The following is a 13,668-nucleotide window of genomic DNA, read 5'->3' as shown; positions in this document are numbered from 1 at the left end:
TGTGTGCAGCGCGGGGCAAAGTTTCCACTGGGTTTGGTAATATTTAACAGGAAAGTTTTGGGTGAGCACCAAGCATGAGAAAGGAGCAGCATCGTTGACATGTGTCCACCGTGTGGGATCCGCGGAGACTGAGGTGAGTCCGACAAACACTTATGGTTATTTATATTCAGGAGCTTTCTGCTGTGTGGAAGAGAAACGGTTGAGAGACAGGCGCAGTGCAGATCTCAGTGATTTGTGGTAATCATACTCTGAGCTGGACCTGTTGTTCGACTGAAATACAAATTAGTGGTAGAACTATCACAGAGGTTCTTCCCTGGAGTAACTTTACAATCCTATCGAGGCAATTTCCCCAGTTATTATCTTATCTGTTAGAAATAAAGTACGGTATGTCCCAACAACTTTCTCTAGATCAATTAAAAACAAATCTGAAATCATTATTCTTCCTCCAAAGTCTATTCTAATAAGTAAAGTACTTTGTACCTTTGTTTTTGAAAAGTGCTTATTATTATTATTATTATTATTATTATTATTATTATTATTATTATTATTATTATTGTGTATATATACATATACTATATATATATATATATATATTATATATATATATTATATATATACATATATATATATATTATATTATATATATAGTATATATAAATAAATATATATATATATATATATATACACATATATATATATATACACAAAGATAATTTAAACTCAGAATTAATAAAATAGGAATTTGTTCAAATCTTTCAAAAATGTTGGATATGTTTTACGTATTTTATATATATATATATATATATATATATATATATATATATATATATTCTTTTTTTAACAAGACAAAAATCAAAGCACCACCATCGCTGTACAATTTTAAATTGGGATGACTTAATAAAATATGCAAACTTGTGCTTGGTATACAAAGTCATCCATGACTTCACCGCCACTTGTCGTCTACATCACAATAACAATACTCATTATGTCTCCATTGTGTCTCTAAAAGAAGATTGCACTATTCCTTCAGCTTGGTCTGTGAAAGACATACGACAACTAAACACATAGATCTTTAAGCAGCCAATTAGAAGAATGGATTAATGCATAAACATGTCGGCACTAAACCTTATTTTTGCTGCCGCTATCTTCAGCACATCTTCTTGTTTTAAACGTTACACTGTATGTCAATACTGCTTTTAGTAACTGTGTCCTTCCCCAATCTTTAAACTGCACAAACCTGTCTTTGGTTTTGAACTGGGACTCGTACAGATTTAAAAATAATGTCCTTGTGTATTTATTGGCATAATTTGTGCTTAGCGCTAAATGTTAACAATGATCATGCTGACATTTAGGAGGTACAGTGTTCCAGTAGCGTCCATCCTCTGGACATCCTGGATGTGTGAAGCAAATGTCAGGGAAATATTCAGTCTGGTAAAAGTAACTAAGTACATTTACTAAAGTACTGCACTTAAGTACAATGTTGAGGTACTTTACTTGAGTATTTCCATATATATATGTATTAAAATGTTCCTCCTTTAGCTGCTGCAACATTAAAGCGATGAACACATTAATGCATCAAGAATTATAATCCAATGATAACATGTTCTGAGATGTACTTTTGCATTTTAAGTTAATTTTGATGCTAATCTTTGAGTACTTGTAACAGAGTATTTCTAAACGGTGGTATTACTACTACATAAGTAAAGGGTCTGAGTACCTCTGGTGGAGAATAATCCCATTGTTTTGTTTTTAGGTCCTTTCAGCCTTGAACAATGGATTAACTGGACCGACTGATTAAACATGGACATCGTTTCTCTGTTGGTGCTTCTCCTCTCCTGCAGGATTCAAGGTGAGTTCAGCTCGAAACAAACGCAGCAGCCGGTTTGATCGGAGGTGTGTCACCGAGGCCGGACGTGTGCTTGTACTAACGACCACAGTCAGTGCCACGGCGCGCTTTATAGCAGCACCCCTCAGATTAAACCCACAATCTAATTAGAGCCAAATGATCTATCTGCACTTTCTAATTAATTTTCTTCAAAATGGCTGCCTATCTAGTTAGCAGAAAGATGTAGCCAGTGGTCGGGGGACGCTCATTAGACGTTCTCTGATTGCAAAGAAAAGAAACAGCCTAGATATTTATCAGGACTAATGTCATAAATCATTTATGACTGGCTGCAGAAGGTAACGCAGTTAGGTCGCCACAAACAAGTTATGCATCACCCCGAGTGCTGTGTAAACCTCCCTTTTCATATTTCAAGGTTTCCCGTTAATATTAATTCCTTTTCTCTTTCATTTGTCAGCGATAGAAAGATACATCTGTGGACGTGTGCATTGATGTGTCTCTGTGTTTGTGCATTTGTCTTGATGTTTATAGAGTAACTAAAGAGTTAGTGCATAGTGGGTTATGAATGTTTCCTTATAGAAACTATTATTCTATGTTAGCTCTAATCATGTAATCCTCGAGGCTTCATCAAACTCTGCAGGCTCAAATGTTTACCCTGCACAATGTTGCCAACAGCTACAGATGAGTTGGTGTTTCTTCCCTATATACTATTTGCCCTCGTTCATGCACCCGGACAGAAAGAGATTTAGGGAGTTGGGCTGTCGTTCCCTTTCTTTGTCTCTTCATCGCTGGAAGGCTTTCTTTCTATTCATCTTACTCACTCTGTCCATGTCTTGAATGTTCTGGGAAGTCAGTTGGAAAGGACACACACTGGGCCTTTTTATCATGGAGACATTTAGATTTGTTACAACTCATGACACAAAATCAATATCTCAGATTCACTCTGTTACTCTTGACTTACATTTCACTAAAACAATATTTATGGGTTCTCAAATAGCATGTCTGTATATGCACATTGCATACATTTTATTTCATGTCCTGCTAAATGTACACACACATGCTAATGTCACTCAACATAACTGTAGCATATGACCGTTATATTTAGGATATAGGTCAAGTGGTTTCCTGATGAGGTCATTAGTGAAACTGTTGCAGCTTCTTAACTCTGATTGGCCGAACGTTACTTTGTAATATCACATGCGTGTGCTTGTACACAGACATTTGCATATCTTGTGTGCCTTTTCTTTGTTGTAGTGCTGCCGAGGTCAGAAAACATGGTGTTCAGATCCCCTTTATTTCACATGCAGGCTCATTAGAATATACTGCCCCCATCTGAGTATCTCCACCCACGGCTTAACAACTACCTTTTCAAAGATGCACCATGCTCTGATCGGCTTGCAAGAAAAATATGAGGGGGGGTCTTAAAGAGACAGGACAGACAGTATGAGAAAAATAATCTGTTTTATGAACATTAAAGCGTGTAAACATGTTTCAGTAGAAAGTATTAATCTGGAAATGAACAAAATATATAAATATATCCCCTTTAAAGGGATAGTTTGACATTTATTTGTCAAACTATTTGGACAGATCCAGGCTAGATGTTTCCCTCGTGTGCAGTCTTTATGCTAAGCTAAGCTAAGCTAAGCTAACTGCTAACCATAGCTACATATTTACCTTACTGACATGATAGTGGTATCCATCTTTTTTTATCTAACTCAACAAGAAAGCGAATAACTTTCCAACTTTTCATCTAAACTTTCTTTCAAAGAAGAGCAGTGTTAGTAAGTAGCGCTCTGGTGATTTGTTTTCACTTATGTTACAACACTGTTTCAGACTCAGCTCCCCATGGAAGGAGATGTTAATGTGTTTTACATCCGCCTCTCTTTGGACTTTCAGCAGCAGGAGCTCCGATGACGCTGTCACCTAAAACACTAACCGTCCTGCGAGGAGAGGAGGCCCGGTTCACCTGCAGTTCCTCCAACACAAAGTGGACCGTCATGGTGTGGATGCTGAACGGTAGTGCGGTTCTCACAATCTCCAAGGAGATTGGTGTCCTGCCCTCCATTTACCCCAATGTGACCGCTGAGAAAAGCCACGTCTCACCGGGAGACAGCTGGGTGTTTGTCCTGAAAAACACAGAGCGGCACAACCAGGGATCGGTGACCTGTGATCTCCAGGGCATTGATAGGAAAACAGCAAGCCTGTTTGTACAAGGTCTGTATGTCCACATGTGAGTGTGTGTTTGTGAGAGACTCAGAGGAGGTACTATGTGCATGTGTGTTACCTTGATTCATTGTAGCAGGAAGACAGGAAGTAACTGTTTATTTCGGCTGCAGCCAGCTCCTGTCAGGGATACTCACGTTCTTGCAAACAAGAGTCTACACACATGTGCAAAGCAGCGGAGGAAACGCAGCAGATTGCAACTATTGCGATGCAGAAAACACACTGAATTTAACCTTGACGAGACAAAAAGCAGCGTGTAAAAGGAAGAGGTAAATGAAGGGACTAAGAACAAGTCTACCCACCCACACATTGCCTTCTCTACTCTCAAAAAAAATAAAGTCAGAGACAAAATCAAAGTTGTATTTTGCCTCAGCATTCAAGACGCCCCTCCTAATTAAGTGCCTTTTGTTTTAATTTGTTTGAAGTGGAGATTTAAGAATGAAGGTTGTCTGTGAAAGCAGCTGAAGTGATCAGTCACGCTATATATCAAGGGTGGGAAATCATTTGAGCCTGTGTGGAGTACAGATGCCCAGACATGTTGGATGGTCTCTCTCTCTGACATCGTTAATGAGTGTAGCTGGACTCCATGTCAGTCAGACCAGACAGCAGAAAAGGATTTACAGACTGCAGCTGCTGCATCCAATGTCCTCTCCTCTCCTCTCTCCTCTCCTCTCCTCTCCTCTCCTCTCCTCTCCTCTCCTGTCATCTTCTGTTCTCCTCTCCTCTCCTCTCCTCTCCTCTCTTTTCCTCTCCTCTCCTCTCCCCTCCTCTCCTCTCCTCTCCTGTCATCTTCTGTTCTCCTCTCCTCTCCTCTCTTTTCCTCTCCTCTCCTATCCCCTCCTCTCCTCTCCTCTCCTGTCATCTTCTGTTCTCCTCTCCTCTCCTCTCCTCTCCTCTCCTCTCCTCTCCTCTCCTCTCCTCTCCTCCTCTCCTCTCCCCTCCTCTCCTCTCCTCTCCTGTCATCTTCTGTTCTCCTCTCCCTCCTCTCCTTCTCCTCTCCTCTTCACCTCCCTCTCCTCTCCTCTCTTTCCTCTCCTCTCCTCTCCTCTCCTCTTACCTCTCCTCTCCTCTCCTCTCTTTTCCTCTCCTCTCCTCTCCTCTCCTCTCCTCTCTTTTCCTCTCCTCTCTTCTCCTCTCCTCTCCTCTTCCTCTCCTCTATTTTCTCCTCTCCTCTCCTCTCCTCTCCTCTATTTTCCCTCTCCTCTCCTCTCCTCTCCCCTCCTCTTCACCTCCCTCTCCTCCCCTCCCCTCCCTCTCCTCTCCTCTCCTCTCCTCTCCTCTCCTCTCCTCTTCACCTCCCTCTCCTCCCCTCCCCTCCCTCTCCTCTCCTCTCCTCTCCTCTCCTCTTCACCTCCCTCTCCTCCCCTCCCCTCCCTCTCCTCTCCTCTCCTCTCCTCTCCTCTTCACCTCCCTCTCCTCTCCTCTCTTTTCCCCTCCTCTCTTCTCCTCCCCTCCCCTCCCTCTCCTCTCCTCTCCTCTCCCCTCCTCTTCACCTCCCTCTCCTCCCCTCCCCTCCCTCTCCTCTCCTCTCCTCTCCTCTCCTCTCCTCTTCACCTCCCTCTCCTCCCCTCCCCTCCCTCTCTCCCTCTCCTCTCCTCTCCTCTCTCCTCTTCACCTCCCTCTCCTCCCCTCCCCTCCCTCTCCTCTCCTCTCCTCTCCTCTTCACCTCCCTCTCCTCTCCTCTCTTTTCCTCTCTTCTCTTCTCTTCTCTCCTCCTCTCCTCTCCTCTCCTCTTCACCTCCCTCTCCTCTCCTCTCTTCCTCTCCTCTCCTCTCCTCTCCTCTCCTCTCCTCTCGTCCCCTCTCCTCTCCTCTCTTCCCCTCTCATCTCCTCTCATCTCCTCTCTTCCCCTCTCCTCTCCTCTCTTCTCCTCTCCTCTCTTCCCCTCTCCTCTCCTCTCTCTCTCCTCTCCTCTCCTCTCTTCCCCTCTCCTCTCCTCTCCTCTCCTCTCTCCTCTCCTCTCTTCCCCTCTCCTCTCCTCTCCTCTCCTATCTCCTCTCCTCTCTTCCCCTCTGCTCTCATTTTTTTTAAATGAAGATGCTGTGCCAAAGCTGTGTAAGGGCCGGGTGGTAAAACTGCTGGCGAGTTAAGAGTCAGGGCTTGATACGGATCAGTAATTCTCTGCAGTTCTGATGATGTTGATATCTCAGGCTGGAGAGCACTGCAGCATTTTAACAAGTTGGACTTCCCTGATAGTAATAAGCAATAAAGTCAAAACAAGCAAGTTAGAGCAATTTCAAATCAATTGGCCAAACAGTTCACAAACAGTTCATTTACTCACAAATGACTGTACAGAAATGATTATGGGTGGAGGAGATGGGGACTCGGGTTGCACACACACACACACAGTGACTTGAGACTCGTCCTCATGACACTGGAGACTTGACTCGGGATCATTCATCATTACATCAGTACATCATCTTCTGCACTCTTGACACACCGGTACCAGCTGCGCCTTCTAACTCTATCTTCTCTCTGCCAGATGCTACACACAGTTGCAGAGTCCACATGGCCCCCGCCTCCTTTCTGCTGTGTCATCACCATTCATATCTATACAAGCAATGTGTTTATGAGTACATTGTAGAATATTGTTTGCAAAAACACAAAGTTCTTCATAGATCTAGCCTCTTCATTTTGCTCTCAAAGTGCACGAGGTTGATGCATTGATGCTAATAGAGAGAGTGATGATAATACAGTATATGCATGAATATGAATTGACTTAGACTTGTGAGCATCCCCGGGTTAAACAAGTTTTCCTTCCTGCTGAAGGAAGTGCAGTCTGACGAGCACAGAGAAGGGTATTTAAAATGTTACACCTAATTAAAAAGAAGGATTGGGAAGATATTGACCACTCTGTGATGCACACTTTTAGCCCAAATCAAAGTGGAATGCCTCAAACTAGTTGACAACTTATTAGGCAAATGCTTCAAGACTCGCTTGGACCCGTGCTTCTCTTGACCTTATCATTCAGCTTATTTGCATCTGCAGTATGTACAAACTGAACTGAGAGCTCAGCTAAAAACTGAATCTGTGTGGAAACATCCTCTCTGCAAAAACGCGAGAGGAAACAAAACCAATGACCCATCGCCTCCAATATATTACTGAGAGAGCCTCCATTGCTGCCAATGCCACAAATCCCCACTGACACATGCAGCCATTAACAGTAGTGCATGGTGAATCAGGCCCCCGAGTCTGGATGCAGAGGATCACTATGGCCTGACACAGCCTTTGAATTAATTGTGCATCCTGGCACGCCCAGTTAACAGTCAGCAACTCTGCCAGTGATTTGTGTACTGCAGTTTCAAATATACTGTTGGAACAGAGCCACAAATCCACAGCCGGCTGGTTGACTCCGCATGCTATCGTCTACACTCCCTGCTTTAATTGTGCAGTATGAAGATGATGTAAATATCACAACACAATGCTGCTTGCTCTTGCTGCACCTTCTTCCTGCTTATTTCTCTCACTCACTTGCACACACACACACACACACACACACACACACACACACACACACACGCACACACACACCTTTCACTTGAGAAAATCAATACGGTTGTATGCACTGTTGAGCACGAACAGGGTCTGCAGTGGAGACTAGAGCTGCAGAAAAGGAGAACTCTTCAATAGAAATCAAAGAAGAGTGAACATGCCTGTGATGTTTGGCCTGTAGAGGCATAGTGCCCTCCTCATTGGAATAAATTCACACCCACACATACAGGGCATAGGTTATATAGTTTTCATGCAAGACAAAATTCATACGCATACACAGAAAATCCTGCACACAGAAATATAAAAGTCTGCCCTCGAAGCAGCAATTTCCACCGCTGAAGAATCACTGGATTAGAGTTATCTCAGGGCTCCCGCCTCACACAGCCTGACATAGCAGCCTAAAGTCTTCAGAGTTTCCCTACAGTGATTAACCAACCTTATGAAACCTTATTTCAGGGATCAGTTAAATTGGAGCTTTGGGAGAGAGTGCTGATGTCGTTCCTTTCTTTATTCAGATGTATCAATCTGCCATGATCGCCCAGAGCTCCTCATCAGTCAATGCAAATGAGGCTGGTTCCTCGCCAATCTTTATCCAATGCAACAGAGATTCTCTAAGAGCGGCCAGAGTCCACTCTTTTAAGAGTTGGACGGTACAATGTTTATGACACCAAACCAGGCTTCAAATAAAAGCCCCTGGAGAAAAGGGACAGCCTATAATGCGTACAAAACATCTGAGGATTTGAACCTAAATCAACACAGACATGTCATTCGCTTAGACAAAGCACCGAAGCTTCTGTAATTATCTTTCTGTCTGTAGCAATTGTCTGTTGCATCCACCGACTTTCATTCTGCCAGACAATAGACTTCACATATGAGATACTATATCTCCCAGGGCCTTAAGTGGCTTATTTGGCTGGCAGGAAAGGAGATGAAGGGGAAAAGAGCGACGCATTCGTCAGGCAATGGAGACTTTGAGAACCGCGATCAATCACCCGGGACGAATGAAATCCGTCTTTTGTAAGTGAGCAGGCCAACTGGAGAGGTGACTGCTCATCTTTTAGTAAAGATATGTGAATGCAACAACGTGCATTTCAACAGGAAATCATAGATTCCTACCCGGTGTCGGTATTCATGAACCTATAGAGTGCATACATACATATGCATGCATGCATGCAAGAAAACATTCAACTTTGTGAATGTACTTTCTTCTGATTGCAGAAAAGGGCAGCGTGAAAGTCGTTGGGGACGACAAGTTGGCTTTTAAAGGTAAGTCGGTCCGGTTTGAATGCCAAGCAGCAGGATGGTACCCTAAACCCACTTTGCAATGGCATCTGAATGACAAAATGGTAAGTTCATACATTTTAATTTTCATACAAAGAACTTAGCAAAGCATTTATTTTGTAGACACAAATAGATTTCCCAAACAAACCTGTTTCATGAGCTGCAACCCAAATGAAGTACAATGCACTCAATTGCATTTGGTTAATAACATCACAGGAGAAGAAAATGTTTTACTTTGTACTTTTGAGTGTTCACAACTACAAACCAAAGTTAGATTGTAACTATCCAAATTAGAGAACAGGATATAAATACAAGTAATTCTCTCTCTGGGGAATGGCACGAAGGTGAGCCAGGGTGAATACAACATCAGTAGTGAAGAGTCGGGGAAGAGCCTCTTCACCGTGACCAGCAACCTCAGCGTTACGGCGGCAAAGAGCTCTCATGTGGATTGTCTGGCCTCTGTGTCTGCCCTCCCCACGCCACTGAAGAGCCGTGTCCGTCTGACAGTGGGTGAGAGAACATGGCCGTTGTGTTTTACATTAAATTAGAAACATGCACAGTGAGGAGTCTCTCTTGTTCCGTCCTAGTTTCGTTATCAGTCTCTACATTCCTTCTCTTTTTTTTTTTATAATCTGTCACTTTGTTCTTTCCCCTTTCTCTTTTGGGAAGCCTGTGAAGCATCACTGAGTATTATTATAGAAGATATTATTCAAGAGGAGAGTGGAACAGAAAAGGAGCTCCCAGATCAACAGAGCAACTCTCTCTCTAGAGCCAAAACACATATACTGCTTTTTAATCTCAGTAATGTTCCTTTTGTAATTGTAACATTCTCTTGAAATCTACTCAGAGCAGCTTTCCCCCTGCAAGCACCCTCATGCATACTGCTGCAAATTACACAGGAAACAGGAAATTGAACACAGCTTTCTTTACACTATGTCTGCAAATCTGTAATTGAATTGCAAAGTAACAACACTGCTTCAGCGTTTCTTTACCAAAACACTGATGCGACCTTCTCTCCTCAGTTGCAGAGGTGGTGCAGGAGGAAGATGACTGCACAGTCCCTGTGGCAGTAACAGCCTCCCTCTCTGCTGTTCTGCTGCTCCTCCTGCTCTGCATCTGCACTGTCCTCTGGTACAGACAAAGGAGACAAGCAAGTATGCACTTTTCTCTCACTTGAATTGCTCTAGGTGAAAAAGTGTCACCTCCCCCTACACTTTTCAACTATAGAAACGTTGATTAAAGTATAATGAAGAAAATGGGCGGTTACACGCTGCGACTCGGCACTACCCCATGCTGGCCTTCACCAAGGGCAGGCAATATATTTTCTGACAAAGGCAGAACATTAGTTGTCAGCACAGAGCTTTTCCTCTCAGGAAGCAGCAGCAGCACAAAGGTTAGAGAAGTAAGTGTACTGTATGACTTCAGGGTAGGAGGTTTTATATCCAAAGAATAATGACAATTCGAACAGGAGGAGGTAATGACAACAACTAGAGGAGCCCCTGAGCAAGACATTTAACCAATTAAACAGAATGTGCAAAAGTAGCAGCCTTATTAATTAGTTTCTCCAAGTCCAACTTTAATTAAATAGCATGGCTCTTACGCCTAAGACATACATGTCTGTCCTGTGCTCCAAACCCATCCAATAATGTCGTCTATCAGATACCAGCCAAGAAACAGCATTTCCATTTTAATAGGACTGGTGGTCTTTACTCTACTGGTGTATTAATAAAGGGTTTTAAAGGAAAACAGGTTAAAAGAACAGGCAATTATTGTGAGTGTCCCTTGGATAAATAAAGAGTCCCGTGAGTCGGCCTGATAAAGGGCCATTGAGATGCTTGAGTTGACAGTTGTTTGGTGGGAATGTGGCGACCTTGGACAAACAATCAACCTGTGTGCTTAAAGGATTACATCTGTTGATACACTTGCATAAATTGTACCTTGGGGGGACATTAGGTCCTGACCCACAGCGGGTTCCTGTCAGATGAGTCAGTTTGTTTAACTGTAACACAGTGTCACATTAAGCTTTTGGACACAGCTCGTTCTGTAGCTGTAAAGAACCAGCACGTCTGCAGTGAGGATGCAGATTGTGCAGTCAATTGATTATCCTTCAGGTGACGTACAACCCCAAAGGCTCTCTCTAGAGCTCGTGTTTGGTTTGTCCGTTCTGGGCTACTGTAGAAACACGGCGTCTTCGTGGAAGAGGACCCTATGTAGAAATGAAGGGCTCATTCTAATCTAACAAAAACACACAGCTTTACAGTAATTGTACTGCTTTTATATTGCACTTTTCCAATCTTTACGATCCCTCAAAGCGCTTTATAATGTCAGCAGTCACACAGAGTCAACCTTGTCACACACACACACACACACACACACATACACACACACGACATGCTAACTGCAGGGGCTGGGGATCGAACCACCGACCTTCCGACTGGTGGAGGACCACTCTACCTCCTGAGCCGCCTTAATGAAACCAAGTTCTGAATATTATATCATGTGATGTGATGTGGCCGGACTGCTCGTCACCTCTTGTGGCGGTAAAGTGGTGTGAAGTTGTAAAAACTCTAGCCAGGAAGTAAAAAGTGCCATCTCCGAGGGGATCGTTGTTCTATAGCACAAGGAGGCGGAGGAGGCCTGTTTGTGCGTGATAACAAAAAGTGGCCCTAAGTCACACATTTGGAAGTGAATGTAATCCCCATGACTGATGCGAGCCCATTGCACATCATGGCTATAGTCTGGAGCTAAGGGATTATCATAAAGCAGGTGTGACCTTTCTCCTCCGGCAGCTGATTCTGTACCTGAAACGTGTGATGCTTCCTCACAGCTTCAACGCAACATCCCTGAGCAAGTTAAATTAACTTCATGAGGACGTTTCACGTGTTAGAGGATGTGACATGCTTCCAAGCCACTAAGCTCTTCTTTGAGTAATCCACCTCAATGGGGAGAAATGTATGCTTTGTTATTATTGGGGAAAAAGAGGGGATCTAATAAAGTCACCCTCAAAGACTTTGGCCAGCGTGACAGCAGGGATTTCAAATATAATGACGAAGGCAATTTCTCTCCCTGTAAAAGGAGCAGTTTATACGTCTCCTGAGGCAAGCGCCATCTGCACTATTGTTTTAATGTTGTGCTTTTCGCCGTGGCCAGGAGGACCTTTGGCAAAGACAACCATGAAGCTGTGTTGCAAAACTCATTAACACTCGACTCCAGCTTTCACTGTTGAATTGCAAAGTGACTGGAGGCTATGATATTAGTGTAAAACTAATAAAGGGGGGGACATTTACAGCTTTCATATTGCTGTAGATGCAGTGAGCAAGCACAATGGTTCTGTGGTCCATTTAGTGAGAGTTAAAAAAAAAGTTAGCTGTAAGATTCTTCATGTCTCGTCTTTTCATCAGAACAGAGCCCAAAGGAAGAGGCGGTAATCAGGTAAGATTTAAAGAAGAAAAACACTTTTCAAACTAAGAACTTTGAGTTCGATATGTGGAGTCTGAAGTGAAAGTAATCTGTAGAAGAATCAGAGACGTCACGTCTTTATTGAGCTCCATTCTTTACTTTTCATAAGTGAACATGAACCTCAGCTACAACTTATTCCTCAGAATGAATGGGCTTTTATTAGACTCATTATAAAAGAGAATTGAAGACATGAATTTTGAAATTACACGCATTAAATAGTCATTACATTTTTTAACAACTCAATTAAGATTTGAATTGTCAGTCGCTCATTTACGAAGCAGATATGTTATGCATTATATTCGTCAGCATTTTCCAATGCGGCTGAAACACATTTTATAGCTTTCCCATTGAGCACATTGAAGTGAGAGTTGAGTCTAATAAAATTCACAGAAAAATGATGATGTTCATTTTTTATCTGTCAAATCACTTTATGATGAAAACAATGCAGAGGCCCCTGATATACTGCAGCTTTGTGAGGAAAGAAAATTGCCTGTTCACAACAGCATCGCCTCTGGCTCTGCGTATCTCCGCTAAATGTTATCTTTTCCATTGGACCGTTCATTTGGGCATTTGCAGGTTCGACCAATCAGTGAGCGGGAGAAGCTCGGTTGCTGAGGCGACAAGGGGGAAGGTCAACCTTGGATACTCTAGTGAGGGCCCCACAGGTGAGAGTGTGACACGTGGTAATGTAAATAACACTGTTGACAGCAGAACATACGAGTGTACAGATACAAACAACTCAACTTAAAGTTGTTCAGTCACCTTAAAGAACCTTTACACAGTGTGTGTGTGTGTGTGTGTGTGTGTGTGTGTGTGTGTGTGTGTGTGTGTGTGTGTGTGTGTGTGTGTGTGTGTGTGTGTTTTACCCACTTAACTACAAATTATAATTAATCATATTTAACATAAAATCTGTTTTAATTAATTTGACACATTATCTCATAATTGCTTATTAATGCCCTTTTATTGGAGATTTATTCTCCATCACAATAATGTTACTTTAAAAATAATAATAACGCAGACTTGAAGTTCACTGTGATGGATTACATAACAAAAACAAGATTCAAGTGTCTGCTGATCGATATTCATATTGTGTGGAAATGAAAGGAAGCCGATAGATTCCTGGAACAGTAGAAACAACATTAAACCCCGCTAGCAAAATATCTTTTAGGAAATGGGATAAAAAACATGCATATACCGATAGTAAGGTCTTGGATGGGAGTACCCTTCCCTGGAAGGAAGAGCAGTTCGGTCTTGTCGAGGTTGAGTTGAGTGGTATGTGAACATTGGTTTCGGACCGGAAAGACAGAATCAGTTGAGCGTCATCTGCGTAGCTGTGGTAGGAGAAGCCAAGTGAATTGGTGTACAGAGAA

At 42.7% G+C, this 13,668-nt stretch overlaps 1 protein-coding gene across 1 annotated transcript in view; it reads left to right on the top strand.

Moving 5' to 3' along the window:
- The first annotated feature begins 67 nt into the window (after positions 1 to 67).
- Positions 68 to 13,668, top strand: part of igsf5b (immunoglobulin superfamily, member 5b) — a 16,469-nt gene continuing 2,868 nt past the window's right edge. Inside the window, exons 1-8 of the mRNA XM_029446849.1 lie at positions 68 to 133; positions 1,754 to 1,849; positions 3,743 to 4,057; positions 8,777 to 8,904; positions 9,184 to 9,349; positions 9,862 to 9,993; positions 12,241 to 12,271; positions 12,875 to 12,963. Coding sequence (XP_029302709.1) covers positions 1,801 to 1,849; positions 3,743 to 4,057; positions 8,777 to 8,904; positions 9,184 to 9,349; positions 9,862 to 9,993; positions 12,241 to 12,271; positions 12,875 to 12,963 — 910 coding nt within the window. The 5' untranslated portion in view covers positions 68 to 133; positions 1,754 to 1,800. The remainder of the gene's footprint in view (positions 134 to 1,753; positions 1,850 to 3,742; positions 4,058 to 8,776; positions 8,905 to 9,183; positions 9,350 to 9,861; positions 9,994 to 12,240; positions 12,272 to 12,874; positions 12,964 to 13,668) is intronic.

This window comes from Cottoperca gobio, chromosome 13 (assembly GCF_900634415.1).
Source record: "Cottoperca gobio chromosome 13, fCotGob3.1, whole genome shotgun sequence".
NCBI classification, from domain to species: domain Eukaryota; kingdom Metazoa; phylum Chordata; class Actinopteri; order Perciformes; family Bovichtidae; genus Cottoperca; species Cottoperca gobio.
The sequence above is the reverse complement of the archived record's forward strand: the minus strand, read 5'-3'. Positions and strand labels throughout refer to the sequence as shown.